Below are 17,553 nucleotides of genomic sequence, written 5' to 3' on the forward strand. Positions count from 1 at the left end.
TATTTGTATATAAATTAAAACTTCATAAAACACCTCCTTCAACATGGAAACATATCTTCTAAATGTGATACATTTTCTTCGAAGATTTCTTAGCGATATCAAATAACGCACTGATTTCTTATTATTTTGCTCTACTATTACACCAATTAAAAAATTATTTCATTCCTCAGTGCTTACAATAAAGCTTTTGTACTGACCTACACTTTATAATATGTAATATGTTTCACAATTATATTTATTATCAATTAATATCCGTTACATTATTACACTATATATAAATGGACAAATGTAATTAGCTCTATATTTTTTCTATTTAAACTCTTCCAAAATGGTGGATATTTTTTACATAACTTTTCCTCGTAAGTAAATATTTTTTCAGTTGTTGTTCGTGTTATTTATATTAATATCACTAATTTATTATCATTAGAATCGCGTTATGTAGTGCACGTGTTATATAGAAATATATATATATATAAAATACTTAGTTCAATCAAGTATTTATAATTTAAATTTTATTTACTACATTACTACAATAACAATCTATCGTTATATGTGAGAAAATATTTGTATATTATTTACATGGGTTTGCTCTCTGTTTGAAGAATAGTTACTAATCCGGAAGAAATTATTAATGAAAATTATACATAGGTTACATATTGAACAGACAAGAAAGTGAACTTTTGAAGACATTGATTTTTAGACAAAAGTTACACATATTATGTTTTACACTATACTTTAATTTACTTGTAGCGTGCGTACGTATGAGTGAATAATATGACTGATGAAGATATAGAGAACTGATTATATAACTTCGATACATAATACGAAGTTACATTAAAGATCATGTAACACACCATGTCAAAAATATTTATATACTATGCTGATTACTCAACTTCAGGTAGGTCCAAAATTTCTCCAACAAATTCAGCAACATTTATGTCCTTTTTGGCATGCTCTGTGATAAAATCAAGTTTCAATAATTGATTATAATTTGGACGGGCAGTATAATCTTTCATTAAACTGAAAAAACAATTATTAATTGAACTGTACATAATGGATTTAAAATAACATTACGAACAATTGAATTTACCATTTATTGATAAATTCTTCAAAATTGGCCGAAAATTTATCAGCTGGCAGCTTTGGTGCTTCATCCTTTACAACTTGTTTTAATTGTTCAAAAGGTGTACCCCAAGATTCATAGGGAAATTTTCCTGTTGCTAGTTCAACAAGAGATATACCTAACGACCAAACATCAGATCTGATGTCATACTGTGAAGGGTTACCCGACGGGTCTATCCTTTCTGGCTAAAAGAAAGGTTACAATGGAGAATTTATTGAATAGACAGGATCAGAGATGTTATAATCTATCTTAGAAAGTTACGTACAGCCATGTATGGTTTACAACCGGCATCAATAGTCTTAGCAACAGAATCCACAAGATAACCAGATATACCAAAGTCACAGATCTTGACCTCTCCTTTTCGATTAATTAAAATATTACTAGGTTTCACATCCCTGTGGATCACCCGTAACTGTGAGTACAGATAATGTAATGCACTTACTACCTGTAAACATTTTTAAAATTATAATTATGATTGACGTTATAATAAACAGTAAGTTCTTTGTTATTTGTTCATTCAGTTTCTCCTTACTGCAAAAGCAATTTTCCCTAAAATATCTTCAGGAATGGCACGACCATGCTTATATACTTTTGTATAAAATTTGTCCAAACTCATATCCATAACTTCCATACATATCCAAACATCTCCTTCCCTAAACAATGCTCCATAAAATTGTACTGTATATTGACATGCTGAACTACGCATCGAAATATCTAAATCCATAAGTAAACGTTTTTGTTCCTGTGTATTAACTGTTGCAGTTATTCTCTATAATGATATATAAAACAGCTTAATTACAAACACATAAGAAATATATTAATATGATTTCTTCGTAAAAATACGTTATACCTTGACTGCCATAATAGTACCGCTCTGTTTGTGTCGTACTTTATCCACAATACCATATGCTCCTCGTCCAAGGATACAGATTGTTTCTAAATCATCTGCCTCTACTACAAATGTTTTATCACCTATGGTTATTGTAGTTCTTTTATCCAAATTTCTTGGCGGAGTGCTATAACGTATAAAAGTTATTATCAACTTATTATATAATATTACTGAAAGTTGAACAATTATCAAAGAAAAAGTAATTTATTAAAAAGCAGAACAGTCTTAACATATTATGATATATTTTTCACTTGGATATACGTTTCTCACATTTATTCATAAGAATATATTTATATAGTGTTAATAGAAATAAATTGCTATTATAATAATAGATTAACAAAATAATAATATTACGTACACAGGCACAGGTGTCTCTTCAGAGACCTGCAACTTCAAGTTTCTGTTTCCTCGACGTACAGCCATAATTCAATAGACAACTAATAAATAATATTAAACCTGCAATCGTGGCAGTATATGCAGTTGAACATAATACATATTCAGATGAATCCTAATAAACGACAGATATGTATTCTGTAAAAAAAGTTGATATATGTTTATTTTATACACTAGGATAATATTAGTTATTAAGGATTAAAGGTTATGCAGTGAATTTACTACAGATAAATACAAGTAAACTAGTAAATAAAATTAAATTTCTTCGGAAATATTTTTATTGTAAGATCATTAACAATAATTCACACGATACCTTATTAATAACATGATGATATTGTAAGATAATATTGATAAAATTCTAAATTTCCGTTGCCCATATATGAAGTTTTCAGTAAACTCAAATAGTCGCTTGAAATTGCTCACAAAAGCCAATTCAGTTTCAACTTAATTTAAACTCTAAACTGAATTATCGTACTCTAGATATATTAGAAAATTTTAAAAAAAGAGGATTGCGATGTTTTATTCCAAAATTTAATGAAATAGTAATACATAGCTGATATAAATTTGTTTAATAGTAAAATTATAATATGTCTCAAATTATTTAAGATGAAGCATTAAAGGTACGTTTACACGCTGCATTAAAAGTCATGACTTTTAATGTCGCAACAGTTGATTATCGTTGTCATGACATTGTATGCTGTAGCATACTCCCTCTATTGAACACTGCGTGAACTATTCCGCGCCAAATTCATATTTCAAAGTTTTGTTCTTGAAGCAACGAACAGATATGATTGCAATGAAATATTGACTAAATGTCAAAATTATGTATTAACGGTAACTATAATCACTCTCCAATTTGCATATTTACCTCTGTTTCAATAGAAAAGAACATTGCCAAAGCATAAATCCTTCGCTCTGCTATGCGATAAACTCCAATAAGAACAGTTATTATTAATATTATTTATTAAAATTTTCCTTATTGGATCATAGATAAGTCGCGTTTTGTTAAAATCTGAAATAAATAGACCAAACAATGATAGTAAACTAAGCTCTGTGTCCAAAATGCAAACGTGGTAACAGTTTAAAGTTTCCTTAATTCGCAATTAATTATTAAGATACAGTTATTTGTTTCAAAGCTTATTTATTTTAGATTTAAATATGGCGTGCGACGAAGTGGCCGCAGCGAATACTTTTTGGGTTGTCTTTGACTTAATAAATCGTGAACTTCAAATAACTAGAAGAATATGTAAAAAGAAAGTTTGAACATAAAGTAGGACTGATAAAGGGAATGCATTAGAAGCAACACTCTGTTGAAAGAACTTGCTTTGGAAGACTCTCAAAGTTTCTTCAATTCTTTTATGTTTATAATATATATGCATATATATAATAGAGTGCCAAAATGTTCTATATCTAAGATTTTATTCAAGGTGTAGGATGCAATATATATCTCATTAGAAGAATATATTCAAGTAAATAAAAAAGGGTTCCGTCAACATATTTAAGCAGTCAGTGAAAGCCACTGGATTACAATAATTATTTAATTTCAGTTTTTCTGGACACTATCATACATAATAGAAATTTTTTAAATTTACAAGGTAATCAATTTGAAAGAAGATTTCGAATGTTTGATGTTTGTTTTTGTACGCCTGTGTCTTCTATGTTGTTTTCTTCAAAGTAATGGAATAATGCTACAGGTAGAGGCAGATGGAGACAATGATTGTATATAATTTTAGCGTGTTCACATAATTGACATCATGTTATGTACATCTTGTTATAGTTTAATTGCCACCTCGTTTGGCAATGTTTGCAGTTGTATTGCGATAGAATTTCCAAACGTCCCAAATTTATCGGATTTCTGGTTATTGGAAATATCCTTTAATGCTTTAACATCATTGTCAATCAATGTGGCACGTTGTTTATTAAAATTGGTTATCTTTCTCTCTTTTCTTTATTTTCACGGGTGTTGGTTTTGCATGTGTTTCAAAAGCAGTACTATCTTTCCTTGTTGAACAATTGCCATTCGTATGTACTCATGTAACAATTCTATTCCTCGAAACAAGATATTTCATTGTTTCAGGTATACAAAAATATAAATGATTGGATGAACATTGCGAAAGCATACCATGCAAGGTAGAACTATTCAAACCGTATAGGAGCTTTAGATGGAAAACATGTTGTCATTTAGTGACAGGCCAATCGCAACTACACTATTGTAGCTTCGGGATTAGTTGATCACAATTATTGTTTCACAGTGATTGATGTTGGATGCTATGGGAGTTGACCGGAAGATGCAATTTTTGATAATTCTAATTTGAAGACAGCTTTCAAAGGATGTGTATTAAATATATCATCTGAATGTGTAATCTTGTGAGATGATGCATTTCCATTATCCAGGATCATATCTTATGACACAATGTGCCAGACATCATTATATGGTCTTCAAAGAGAAGATTTATAATTGTAGACATCGTAATTGTTGTTATATTAGAGAGAGAGAGAGAGAGAGAGAGAGAGAGAGAGAGAGAGAGAGAGAGAGATTAATATATTTCGCATGTTCCAAAAAGAGATAATTTTACAGAAGAGATAATTAGAAGTTTAAAATAAAATCACTATTATCTAAAGATGCTAAGAAAGTTTGTCGCATAAAAAGTTCTTATCCTTTTATTAAATCGACTATACTTTATTTCAGTGGACATGAAATCATTTTTCCTTTTTTTTTCCCATTTAATAGTTTTCGACACGTGGGATCAAAAAAGTATCAGTCTTAACTTTAAGAATCCAGCGATTTAAGAGTGATGGATATGTAACACCAGAGGGGAAATTCTCTCTAGTAAAACTAAGCGTTTCAACTTATTTTACAGGATAGTATGACGTCATATTGTTTCTATTAGCTTCTATCAATCATCTGATTGGTCCGCACTCCGCTCCATGATCATATAAACAGGTCCCGACGCCACGATCCACAATTATTTAAACGGATCTCGACACTCGCCAAGGGAAATCGTCCGAAAATTGAGTCGTGGAAAAATTAACACGGAAGACCAGAAGGTTCTCGTTCTACAAGACAGATACAGATGAGTAAAGTGTCCCTGCTCTGTGAAATATTCATAGCGTATTACGCATGCGCATATTGTGACTCTTCTTGTCTTTCATATTGATTTTTCACGACTCAACCATATGTTTTTCCATGTTCCCGGTGCACGAGTGCCAAGATTTCTTTATATAATTATAACCGCTGCGCTTCGCACAGATTAGCATTGAACTAAACTTCTACACTTCTATAAACTTTTATAGAAGTAAACGAACCTAATAGAAGATATCAAATATATCAAACCTAATCCAATACTTACGATTCAAAATCCCGCCGCAAAATGGTAGCCACCTATGTGCATTTATCATGGACGTATACCTATGGCATTTATTTACAGCCAGCAACTCCGCTCATTGGACGAATCATAAGATAGAAGTTAATATGGCGTCAAAGTAACGTGTTAAATACGCTTAAAACGCTCAATTTTACATATGTATAACTTCTGAACCGTTAAATTCCTAATGTTAAGACTTGAATTTTGGAATTCTACGCATTGAAAGCTATCATAATATATATATATTTATATATATATATATAGTCAACAATTTTATGTTCGCCAAAGTAAAGTTTAGCTATTTACATTATTTATGATATCTACATGTTATAGTATAGTTTTGTATAAAATTTCAGTTAAAAATATTACGACAAAATAAGTTGTTCTTTCAATTTTTTATTCAAGATATTCGAGAACACTATTTGCTTGAACATTATTTATTTGGACACTATTTACTCGAGGTCATATTGTAGAAAGTCATTGGATCAATAGGTTAGTGTTAAGATACCTACAACACATGCTTTAATTGAATCAGCTGTTTTCGTTGCACGTAGAAAAGATTTTTGATGCGAAGTGTACTGTCGTTCTTTTCAAAATTGCATTATTTGTTACAAGAAATTTTACACAAAATGATTGAAATTGCAGCACGACAGAATGATATCTAACGAAGTTATGGATAATTCAATTATTTTTATGTCAAAACCATCCTAATTTGACCACGTCAGATTTTTACTGTGTAATAACTGTGGTGGTGATACTGATGGTTATAAAAGGGGTTATAAAGATGGTGATAGTGGCGGTGATAACAGTAACGGCAGTAGTAATGATAGTATAGTAGTACAGTCGTGATATGTTTTTATATTTATGAAAATATCTATCTATTGACAGAGGAATTTTCTGAAGAGTAATGTGAGCATTTAAGAAGATGAAGATTTGTATAATGCGCGTGTATTGGACATTACTTTTTATATCAGTTGTTTCCAGGTAAGCATTTTTTCTTCCACTTTTATCAACAATTTACATGCATGTGTATATATAATTACTGATAACCTTGTTATGCACTGAATTTTTTATAGTACTAGTGTAGCGTATTGTTTAACCGGTATGTTTTATTTAAACGCACAAAAATAATAAAAAGTATAAGGTTACTATCAATTGTCCTTATAACTAGTGTTTTAACTAGCGTTACACAAGGTTACAATATATTGTTAGTAAATCTGATGTTTAGAATACCATAATATATGAATTAACAATATTTGACACATATAGAATATAGAAAGAATTTATATCCATAATTTCAATTAAAAAAGTACAAATTTCTATTAACTTGTAAAAAGGTAATTCATTTTAATGTTCTATACATTATAACTTTGTGAAGGAAGTATATAAAATAAGTACGTATATAAAAATATAATACATCAAATGAATATATGAATATCTACTTATATTTTCAAGTAAATTTCTTATTATCTTATAAATTAATGTAAATTTTGTAAAAATTAAGTATAAAGTATCATTACTTTAATATTTATATTTTATTATAAATTATAAATTCTCATATATATATATATATATAAAATAGGAAATGTTAATTTCATATTTTTTGTTAAGTTATTCATTTGTTTTAATCCATATATTAACATTGTACTATCATTCAATATTTTTGTTACTTATTTGTAATACGTTATTGTAATAAAATTATAAGGCATTGTGCAAAATGATCATATTGAGATATATTATTTTCATCGTGTATAAAACTATTTCAAAATAAAAACATTTGATTTATAAGAATTTGTAACAGGGTGTTCATCATTTTTTCTTACATATCATGGAAATATAATTAATAATAAGAAAATGTTATATAAAATGCAGTTGCAAACATATGTTTGCAATGTTACAAGTAGATTGCATATTGAGTTTAATAAAATACCTTCATTAACTTCTTGTTTATAGAACAGTAAATAACAATTTTTTGTTACACGTATATAATTTTTACAATTTCAGGATTACTTATTAATTAAAAAAAGACATAAAGAGAGGTGCTGGAAAATTGAAGAACTAATCATTTGAACTTGTATAAATTTTGTGTGATACGATGTTTAGCTAATTGACTCTTTCACTTAGGAAGAAAGAAATCATCGTACTATTTAAATTTGTAATACATCTAGAATATAACATAATAACAATAATAGTTTATTTTTCAGCCTTTTGGACACGAAGAAGGACTGAGTTTACAATTGTTTACGTTTAGAATATATGTATCTTTATATATCATGTGTATATATATATAATAATAACAATAATAATAATAATAATAATAATAAGAGCTTTAAGTTTCAATTTTGGATATTTCATTTCATATAAAAATACAATGTTTCGAAATAATATACAGTTTCTCCTTTCTACTATATGATACCTTTCTGTTTTATTTACAGTGCACTTCTGTTCATCATAGTTGCTTCTGAAAATGCACAAACCAATTATCGCTCATCCATTAAAATGAATGAAACTTCTGAAGCTGTTGATAATAATACGTCAAATGATATGGAAATTATTGACCTAAACATATCCACTATACCAATTGCGGAACTACATGATCTAAGCAAATTAGAAACTGATTATAAAGATCATTATTATCATGTAAGAATTAAAAATAAAAAATATGTTATAAATTGCGACATTATTAAGAATTATTACATTATTTCTTATTCTATGAAATTTCTAGTTATGTAGAAATATCTAATTCATCTATAAAAATTTAGGAAAAATATATTGAAGAATCTGCTGGTTTTGAAACAGTTATAAATGGCGAAGCAAGAAAGAAAGAGAATCCTTATAAAGATTCGGATATTGTAGCGGAAACTCTTACTCAACAACCTAATTTATCTCAGGGGTAAGTTTTTATTATGTCAACATAACACAGGAAAATCCTATTACATTTGATTGCATAAGGCTGTGAAATGTGAACTTTATATACGTTACTTAACATGTATAGACTAATATTTCTAATTCTTACTTATATGAATAATTTGCAACTAAAAATATTTTTGTTTTAATATGTTACATTTAGAGCAGTATAAATTTACAAAATTTAGAATTATTGAAGCTTGCACTTAAATGTGAATAAATGTGAAAGAATTTTACAAGTCTCAGTAGTTAGTAAATCAATAAATTAGAAAATAAGATAATATAGTAATAATATTTAAATTCTCGAATTTATTATCATAAAAGAAAGAAATTTACACTTTACGTATATTTTTGTGGATCATTTACAAAGATGTGTTGAAGATAAAATATAAGAAATCTAATCTATTGATTAAGAATTATAAGTAATAAATACGTGCTGGTATTTAAAATACTAAATAATATTTTGAGCCCAGTCTTTAATTAAATTTCATTAAATTCAATATGTATTGCTATGTTATGCTGAAAATCGTAATTAACTTATATATCTATAAAGTTATACTTTCATGTATAATATATGTAATAAAGTCTCTTCATTATTTTGTTTAAGGTATTGAAATGATGAAAATTTAATAACATAAAAAGTATTGTGGTACAATACATGAAATGTTTTAGTTTTCAGTAGCCTTATTAAAATTATGCTTAAAATAAAGAGGAAAAAAATTATGTATAATAAGGCATAATTAATTATCTTTGCCTGACAATTAAAATAAAAGATAAGATAATAGCTGATAAGACACACAGTGATTGCATTAAATGCATAATTTGAATTGGAAAAGATAAGAAGTAAAAAAATGTAAGGATGAAAATAATAAAAATATCTATCCAAGAAAACATATTTTATATAATTAATAACGATAATTATTATAAATGTATTATTGTGACTGAACCGATGTACGATTATGATCATTGTACGAGTTTTATTTTCAATAAAATGTTTTACCTATAACATATAAAGAGTTATATATGTATAATAAAAATATCGTTGGCAAATACAAATGAAGAATAAGAACGTTAAAAATAAGTTTTTAGTATGTTTTGGCTCAGAGGAATAAGCTTGAACCTTCAATATATGAAGGATTCACTATATCAGAAAGTGAAAAATTAATTTAAATACTTTTCTGTCATTAAGCATAAATATTTTACAACAAAAATTTTAAACCTAGGTTGCTACCAAAATAAAGATGCCAGAAATTTTTAGCTTAAATAATAGAAATAATTATTTCCTAACCTACAATCTTTTATTTAACCAACTAATCCTTTCTTAGAACAAAGCTATAAAATCATATGCATTTTAAAATTATGTTGATCGCCTTATTTAAAGCAATTTTTCATAGATATATTACAAGTATATATATACATTCAGTTTTCTTCTTTGCAGAATTTCTGAAAATGAGGAAGCAACAGTTTTAACATCGGTGAATACATCTGTAGCAGAACTTCAAAGTTTAGCAGAATCAAAGCTTAATTCTGAGTTTTCAAAATCTAGATTATTTCCAAAAAAATCATCTATATTGACAAAAAATGGAAATATAAGACAAAAAATAAAAAAAGTACAGGAAGAGACGTCATCTAGCATACAAACACCATCACCATCACCATCTATTGTCAATGAAATTACTGAAACGCGTAATGAAACAAATAGTCTTGAGGAAGAATCTTTGTTACTGACAAATTTAGTTGGGGAAGAGGAAACATCTGAGGTAGTGGTTGTAGTAAGGGCTGAACAAGCTTCTATTACCACTGATGGGCCAGAGTTGAAGCTTGAAGAGAGTGTTGTTAAAGTACTTCCCGATGAGATATCTAAAGTTGATGGGACATTTGCAACAACCTCAGAATTAAGTGATACTGATGCTAAAGCTAGATTAGCGGGAGAAAATGGAGATGATGCTGCCGCAGTTGTACTTGGTGAAGGAATCGTAACTGTGGGATCCTCAAATCCACATGAAGATATTCCGTCTTTCAGTGAATGGACACAAAAAAGATTGGAGGAAGCTGAAAGGAAAAAAAGTGAGTTCTATTTATAAACTCAACAATAGTGCTGTCGTGTTGCGCAAAAATTAGTCCAAAATGTGTCTCATTTTTCATATAGTATTTGTGAAAATAATTTCATTGTAACAAATATTATAATCGAAACAAAAATAATATTTTCATTGTTTTAATTATAAATTTGTTTTTAATTATAAAACAGTAATTACCTGTTTTGTAGCACATCCAAATGCTTCTGTTCAGAATTCTGGGACACCAACACGAGGAATTGGTGGAATGAAAGTTCGTTCTAAAAATTATGCTTCTCCAGATTGTGGTGCAAAACTCGTAGCAGCAAATCCAGAAGCACGAAGTGTTGGAAGCGTTTTAGTTTCCACCCGAGATGAATATATGCTTAATACATGTACGTCACGTATATGGTTTGTAGTAGAACTTTGTGAAGCGATTCAAGCTAAGAAGATCGAATTGGCCAATTTTGAACTTTTTAGTTCGTCACCAAAAGATTTTTCAGTGTATATTAGCGATCGTTTTCCTACAAGAGATTGGAGTCCGGTTGGTCAGTTTACTGCAAAAAATGTAAAGGACATTCAAAGTTTTGCTCTAGAACCACATCTTTTCGGGAAATTTATAAAAGTGGAACTTCAAACCTATTATGGATCTGAACATTTTTGTCCTATTTCTTTATTTCGTGCTTATGGTACCAGTGAATTTGAGGTTCTCGAAACAGAAACAGAGAATCAAATCCCGAGAGAGTCGCATACAAATGTAGGCGACGACGAAGACAGTGATGAAGAGGAGATTTTAGATGTTGAAAATGGTGAACCACCAAGAAATTTATTTGGCAGTGCTAGAGATGCTGTATTGAGCATTATGAAAAAAGCAGCCGAGGTATTAGTAAAATCAAGTGATTTAACCTATAACAACATCACGAAAATCCAGCAAAGTATAGACAGTGGTAATATCCTTGAGAACTCTTTTATCAGTTGTACTACACCAAGATATACCATCCTTTGTGATAGCTGCTCAGATCAAAAATTTGCAAAAATCTTCCAGTTAATTAGTTGTAGGGAAAAACAATTAAATGAATTGCTTAAAATTGATCTGGTGAATAGAACTTTAAGACAAAGCGGACTATGTAAAATTCATGGTGTTGGAGTTGAAACTTCCGCAAAAAAGGAGACAAGAGGAAATAATGAAAATGTAAAAGATACGGAAAAACATGATCAACTTAATGAAGGATTTAGTTCAAGTAAGAATTTTCAGCTAGCATTCATAACATCTATACTTAAATCTGAATATATTGCGGCACTTTGCAATGTATTAGCCATAAAAGAACGTAAAGTGGTAATGAATACAAGCCATGAAATACCATTTAATAATTTCAAAGAGGTTATTAAAGAAGATATATCACACAAACACAAAGAAGATTATAATAGTGATACATTTCAACACACGTCAGCTACACGTGCTTTGACTTCAAATGTTGATATAACTTCTCAAGAGCCTAAAAAAGGTATACGGGAACCATCTAGTGAAGAAACTAACATATTCTCTAGTACACCTGTCGAGATTTCTTCCAGTTCTAAAAGTATAGCTTCACAGATAAAGCCTGCTAAAACTTTTGGGAAAGAAGAAATTAAGAATGAAACATCGATACCAATTTTGGAAATTGAGGAAACAATTCAGGCCGAAGTACTAACAACTGTTCCTGTATCTTTAAATATTGAACAACATCCAATCTTAAAGGCCTCCGAAGAGCCACCTATAACTCCTAGTATTTCTATCGAAAATTCACCTCAAACAACTGCTTCTGTCTCAATAACTACTACTGATAGCAGCGAATTTCCAAATGATGATGTAATATCAGACATGGAACCATTGGAATTTGCTAGCGTACCAAATAAAGTGGAGAAAGTGGGACGTCTGGATCAAGAAGGGAAACAAGAACAAACAGAGATTTTAGATCAAGAAATTAAGTTACCTTCTCAAGATTCTTTAACGTTTGACAATTTATTATCTGATCTAAAGGATTTAGAAGGGGAATCAGCCCATATTCAAAATGGTCCTATTGCGAGTGCTTCAGTGACTCAGTCAACGGCAAATACCATGCCGCAAAAAGAATCTGTTTTCCTAAGATTGTCTAATAGAATCAAGGTATGTATGTAGTTACTTATCAAATTAATAATTCTAATTGTTATTATGTGACAAAAAGAATAGAAATTGTGGAATATAATCTTGCTAGTTTTGAAATACAATAAACATATTGTTAGATGAAATCTCTTTGGTTACATATAATAATGCTTTGTGCTCTTGGTACATATTGCTATGTACATATTTATTCTAATATAATATATAAATATATAATATATATCTATATGTATATATGTACATATATACGTATATACATATATACCTATATGTATACACACATACACACACAGACTCTTTATTATTGTTAGGCATTAGAAAGAAATATGTCTTTGAGTGGACAATACTTGGAAGAATTAAGTCGTCGATATAAAAAACAGGTTGAAGAAATGCAAAGATCTCTTGAACGCACGGTTTCAGCAATGAGTGAAGAAACGCGAAAAAGAGACGAACGTGAATCAAAAAGGGCAGAAGAAATTTCTATTTTAAAAGAAAAAATCGTTAACCTTTCCAACTCGATGAAAAATCTACTACATGATCGTGATAGTTGGCACGGGAAAATCTCTATGATAGGCCAACATATGTTGTTAATATGCTCCGAAGTTTTTATGATATATTTAATTTTAATGTACTGTTGGGGAAATAATAATAAAGGAGTTGAAGTTAAGAAGAAGCAACAGTCAGACAAAGACATGATGCGGCGTAAAAGTGCAGAAAACTATAATTCACATATGAAGAAACCGAAAAAGCGAAGACCAAGCGAAATAGCTTCTCACATTACAGGTACATACCGCGAATTAATGATTATTGGTAAATCTAATGAAACGAAAAAGGAAAAGAAGAGGAAACGTAAAAAAGCAATCACCCTGATTGGTGATCAAACAAATGTAAATAATGATATAGAGATATGTCCAAATACACAGTACAGAACTTCAACTTCAACAGATGTTACACACGAAATGGAAATAACACCAAAAATTGCTTCGTCTGTTGAAGTGTTGCATACAATTGATGCCCCAAAACAGGTTTGTAAAAGGCTTAAATCTGCCCCAGAAAATATGATTAATTCGCACGATGATAATGTTCACAAAGCAGAGAGTAATATACAACTGATATACAACTTATCATGTGCTGATAACTCTGAGACAGAATCCATTAAAAATTCTGAGCTAAATAATTCATATACTGACAATTCAAATGAATTGAATTCATTATCAGCAGATATATATCCAGAAAGAATTGCTTATAGTGAACAAACTGTCATGGAATCTGAAGATCTCTTAAATTCCAAAAACATTAGTGGCATATTAAAAGACACAAGACTAAGTGTAACATCTTCCTTTATGAAAACAGCTTTAAGTACGAGAAAGAAAAGAAAAGCTTATTCAAATGATGTGAATGGAGAATGGAGTAAGAATTCACGTGATTCTAATGATAAGACTGTACAAGTAAGTTATATTCCCTTAAAACTGTCTTCAGAAAAAGTTCATACCGATGGTGATACAACTACTAACGGTCTGTTAATGGATCAAAGTGATGAATCTAGAAGTAGTAGTGTGACGTCAATATCAAAGAAAAAGGAGAAAAAGAGCACTGGTTTTAGGAAAATGGTGAGAAAATTTTTTTGATTAAAATAAACTTGCCAATGACGGCTGATTGAGGGGATAACTTGAAATTGCTAGAGCTTATAAGACTTTCTATTTAAGTATAAAATACGCTTGGTTCGAATGCTTTGCCCGTATGAAGTTACTTAAGATATGTGCAGTTTCACAGACTTACATTATTTGTAGAGCTGTATTCCTATATAATGTTTCCGTAAATAGTTGATCAGTTGGTGAGATTTTATAATATATTATCACACAGCATATTATAATATGTGGCACATAATCATCGTATTATATCTCCAAAAAATATATGCAGACTGTGTGCATGTACATATATTGCGCATCCATATGTCACAAAATTTTACTAACTGACCATGAACTGTTTTCAGAAATTTTATATGCAAATAAGTCTGTACCTCTGTACATACATTAAATAGATCGTATAATATCTGAATATTGTGATTTGTTCGTATGAAATTTCTTATCAATAGGTGTAAATATAATTATTATTTAAAATATCTCCTATATAGAACTGTTTCTGAAATAAAGCTTTATTATAGTGTACTAGACTGATTTATGTATCATTATTATTTTTAACATTATAGCTTATATATTATTTAATATTATTCTTTTAAATTGTGGATGTTTAGTGTGTAAAGGTAATAGACATAAAATGTGCGTTGTTAGCACACGTGGTTAACATGACATGATTGAAACATCTTTTAGCTACAATGGAATTTAGTGTGTTTACACAGGTTTATTGTAACGTTTCTTGATTACTGCGCTGAATGGCCTAATAGCGATAAATGTAGAAATAGAAGAAATTCCGAAGTAAGACAGCACTAATAAACATCCACAACTATCATACTTACTTACTATTAGGTATCTCAAAAAGTTTGTCTATATACCGGTATTAAATAAAACCTACTCTGCTTCAAGGGGACGTACAATTATGTACATAATATCACGGCACTGGCTAAATGGAGATAAAATTTCAAGATGACTTTTAATTTTTTAAATAAACTACATATTTTCGTTTAGCTTGTAACCCATTCTAAAACAAAGTCATCGACCTTTGACCTTGTTGGTCTTCCAAACTTATTCAAGATCATTTACCATTCTTTAAAGCCTTCCTTTGCTGAACTCGTAGAAAAGATTCTTTAAATTTAGAACGAATTTCTTTCTCTTATTCGACAACCAGGAAACATATAACAAAGCCTGTTCTAGAACTTATGACTTTTGTAGATAAGAGCATCACCATGCTGAAAACATATCCATATTCTAATGATAAATAAAACGATTTTCATCTTGTAAAGAAACCAGGAAGTCGTGAAGTTCAGTGATGAGAGTTAATCGCCATATTTGTGACAAAATTACTCTTATTAGAAGAGTCTTACGGATGTACAGTGAAAGAAGATTAAATGCTGAGAAATATAAAAATCACGCCATTTTACTTTTTTTACTTACAGTGGTAATATTTTATAATGTTTTGTAAAATCGAAAATGCATTTATATATCATCTTTTGTACAAAATCTTATTTTAATATCCAACTTAATATTAGAAATATGTACTAATATAAAAAATGGAAAGTTTCTTGATGCTATATGAGATAAAGAAAATCACATTGGAAGAATACTTTAAAAATTTAATAAGAAATTTTAGTGTATTCTGTATATTCTTTAAATCTTCTATTAACTATTGTCTGTTTTCATTAATGCTATGGTTTTTTTTTTTTATTTTAAATCAAAGTAGCAAAGTAACCATTTAATTATACAATGACCGCGTAAATAACTAAAATTAATAAAACGGTAATAAAACATACTATAATTTTAAGTTTCAACAAAACACTTTATGGGATACCTAATATCATTATCATTATCATTATTATTATTATTATCAGAATCATCATAACTTACATATTACACATAAAATTATATACATTACGTTTATTATGATAAACAGCCTAACTAAAAATTCGTACTGATTCAGTCTAGTGTTATTTTATAAAGTATGTCAATTTTTAATGTATTATAAAATTTCGTAGTAGAAGTTACTTTGTAATAGGAAAGGTATAATTATGAAAATAAATCTTTAACTTATAATTTTAATGTTAACTTTACGTAATCTTACTTTAAAATATTTTTGTTTTTTATGGAATAATAACAAATATTTCTTATATGATCTGTTTAACTTTTAAACAAACAAATTTGATTTTCAAAAATATTTTAACTTTTTCCGTTTACAAAGTAACTTTAATACATGATGAATGCGTTGAACTGTTGTATTTATTATTATTTATTATGTACATTAAATTTTGTACCGTGTATGTCGGATAAATATTTAATTATAATTAATATGTGTTTATAAATATGTAATTTAGAAAACAATAATATTATAATTAAAAGTACTTCGCTGGCTAGAAGAAATTAAGATAAATTTAAAAGTGAATTTGTTTTACGATAGCATAAAAGATTTAAAACAAGATGTTAATAGATTGATCTAAATATAAATTTATGTCATTACTAGCCTTCACACTATTTAATTTCTTAAATACTTAACAAATTTAATTTTCAGGGTAAGAAAAGAACATAATTGACCTCAGCCAAATATTATAAAATAATCAATAATATCTTTTGGAGTGATTGTAGTTTAGCATTATATAATGTAAACTAAGCTTTTTTGGTGCGTGTATGGAAGTTACATTCAAGTAAAGTTACAATTAAAGATATATAAATTCTTAAAATAACGCTTTTATCATTGAGAATTTTTGTCTATAATACTTTATTGGCTTGAGCAAATAACTAATAAGCTTCTTGCAAAAAATGAGTAAGAAATAGGAAAGAAAATTTTAAAATAAAATAATTATTGAAAATATCTGGGATCATCTATACAATAAAATTCTTCCTAAACAGAAATCAGGCTTGAAATTGATTGAAAGCGATGCGTGAGTATTATTAAAATTAAGTGCTAAATGAGAGAGAGATAATAATTCAACTATCATAGTGTAGCAAGCTTTTCCTAAAACTATGAAGATTACTGTGTCTCTTGATTTGTAATAATCTAGCAAGTGGAGAAAC

The 17,553-nt window shown here is 28.8% G+C and overlaps 2 protein-coding genes and 1 pseudogene across 6 annotated transcripts; 2 read left to right on the forward strand and 1 right to left on the reverse strand.

Moving 5' to 3' along the window:
* Nucleotides 1-217: 217 nt before the first annotated feature.
* Nucleotides 218-3,060, reverse strand: LOC132913331 (dual specificity mitogen-activated protein kinase kinase 3). Of its 2 annotated transcripts, none has more exons than XM_060971597.1 (7): nucleotides 2,719-3,060; nucleotides 2,371-2,543; nucleotides 1,974-2,139; nucleotides 1,656-1,892; nucleotides 1,389-1,568; nucleotides 1,091-1,308; nucleotides 218-955 (listed from the first exon to the last, which is right to left on the reverse strand). In XM_060971597.1, coding segments are annotated over exons 2-7 (867 nt in total). In that variant the 5' UTR covers nucleotides 2,436-2,543; nucleotides 2,719-3,060; the 3' UTR covers nucleotides 218-954. The 2 variants fall into 2 exon arrangements, with proteins under 2 accessions (XP_060827580.1, XP_060827579.1); XM_060971596.1 differs by having other exon boundaries at nucleotides 218-1,020; nucleotides 2,719-3,055.
* Nucleotides 3,061-3,763: 703 nt separating this feature from the next.
* Nucleotides 3,764-4,913, forward strand: LOC132913600 (uncharacterized; annotated as a pseudogene).
* A 264-nt stretch (nucleotides 4,914-5,177) lies between these two features.
* On the forward strand, nucleotides 5,178-17,339 carry LOC132913325 (SUN domain-containing ossification factor). 4 transcript variants are annotated; one of them, XM_060971581.1, is made up of 7 exons: nucleotides 5,178-5,959; nucleotides 6,659-6,754; nucleotides 8,206-8,410; nucleotides 8,533-8,663; nucleotides 10,116-10,744; nucleotides 10,944-12,877; nucleotides 13,183-14,929. In XM_060971581.1, exons 2-7 carry the CDS (start codon nucleotides 6,696-6,698, stop codon nucleotides 14,497-14,499), a joined length of 4,275 nt encoding a protein of 1,424 aa, XP_060827564.1. In that variant the 5' UTR covers nucleotides 5,178-5,959; nucleotides 6,659-6,695; the 3' UTR covers nucleotides 14,500-14,929. The 4 variants fall into 4 exon arrangements, with proteins under 4 accessions (XP_060827564.1, XP_060827569.1, XP_060827565.1 ...); XM_060971586.1 differs by lacking the exon at nucleotides 5,178-5,959 and adding an exon at nucleotides 6,023-6,102; XM_060971582.1 differs by lacking the exon at nucleotides 5,178-5,959 and adding an exon at nucleotides 17,051-17,339 and having other exon boundaries at nucleotides 6,149-6,754; nucleotides 13,183-14,481.
* Nucleotides 17,340-17,553: the final 214 nt, after the last annotated feature.

Source organism: Bombus pascuorum, chromosome 13 (genome assembly GCF_905332965.1).
Source record: "Bombus pascuorum chromosome 13, iyBomPasc1.1, whole genome shotgun sequence".
Taxonomy (NCBI): Eukaryota; Metazoa; Arthropoda; class Insecta; order Hymenoptera; family Apidae; genus Bombus; species Bombus pascuorum.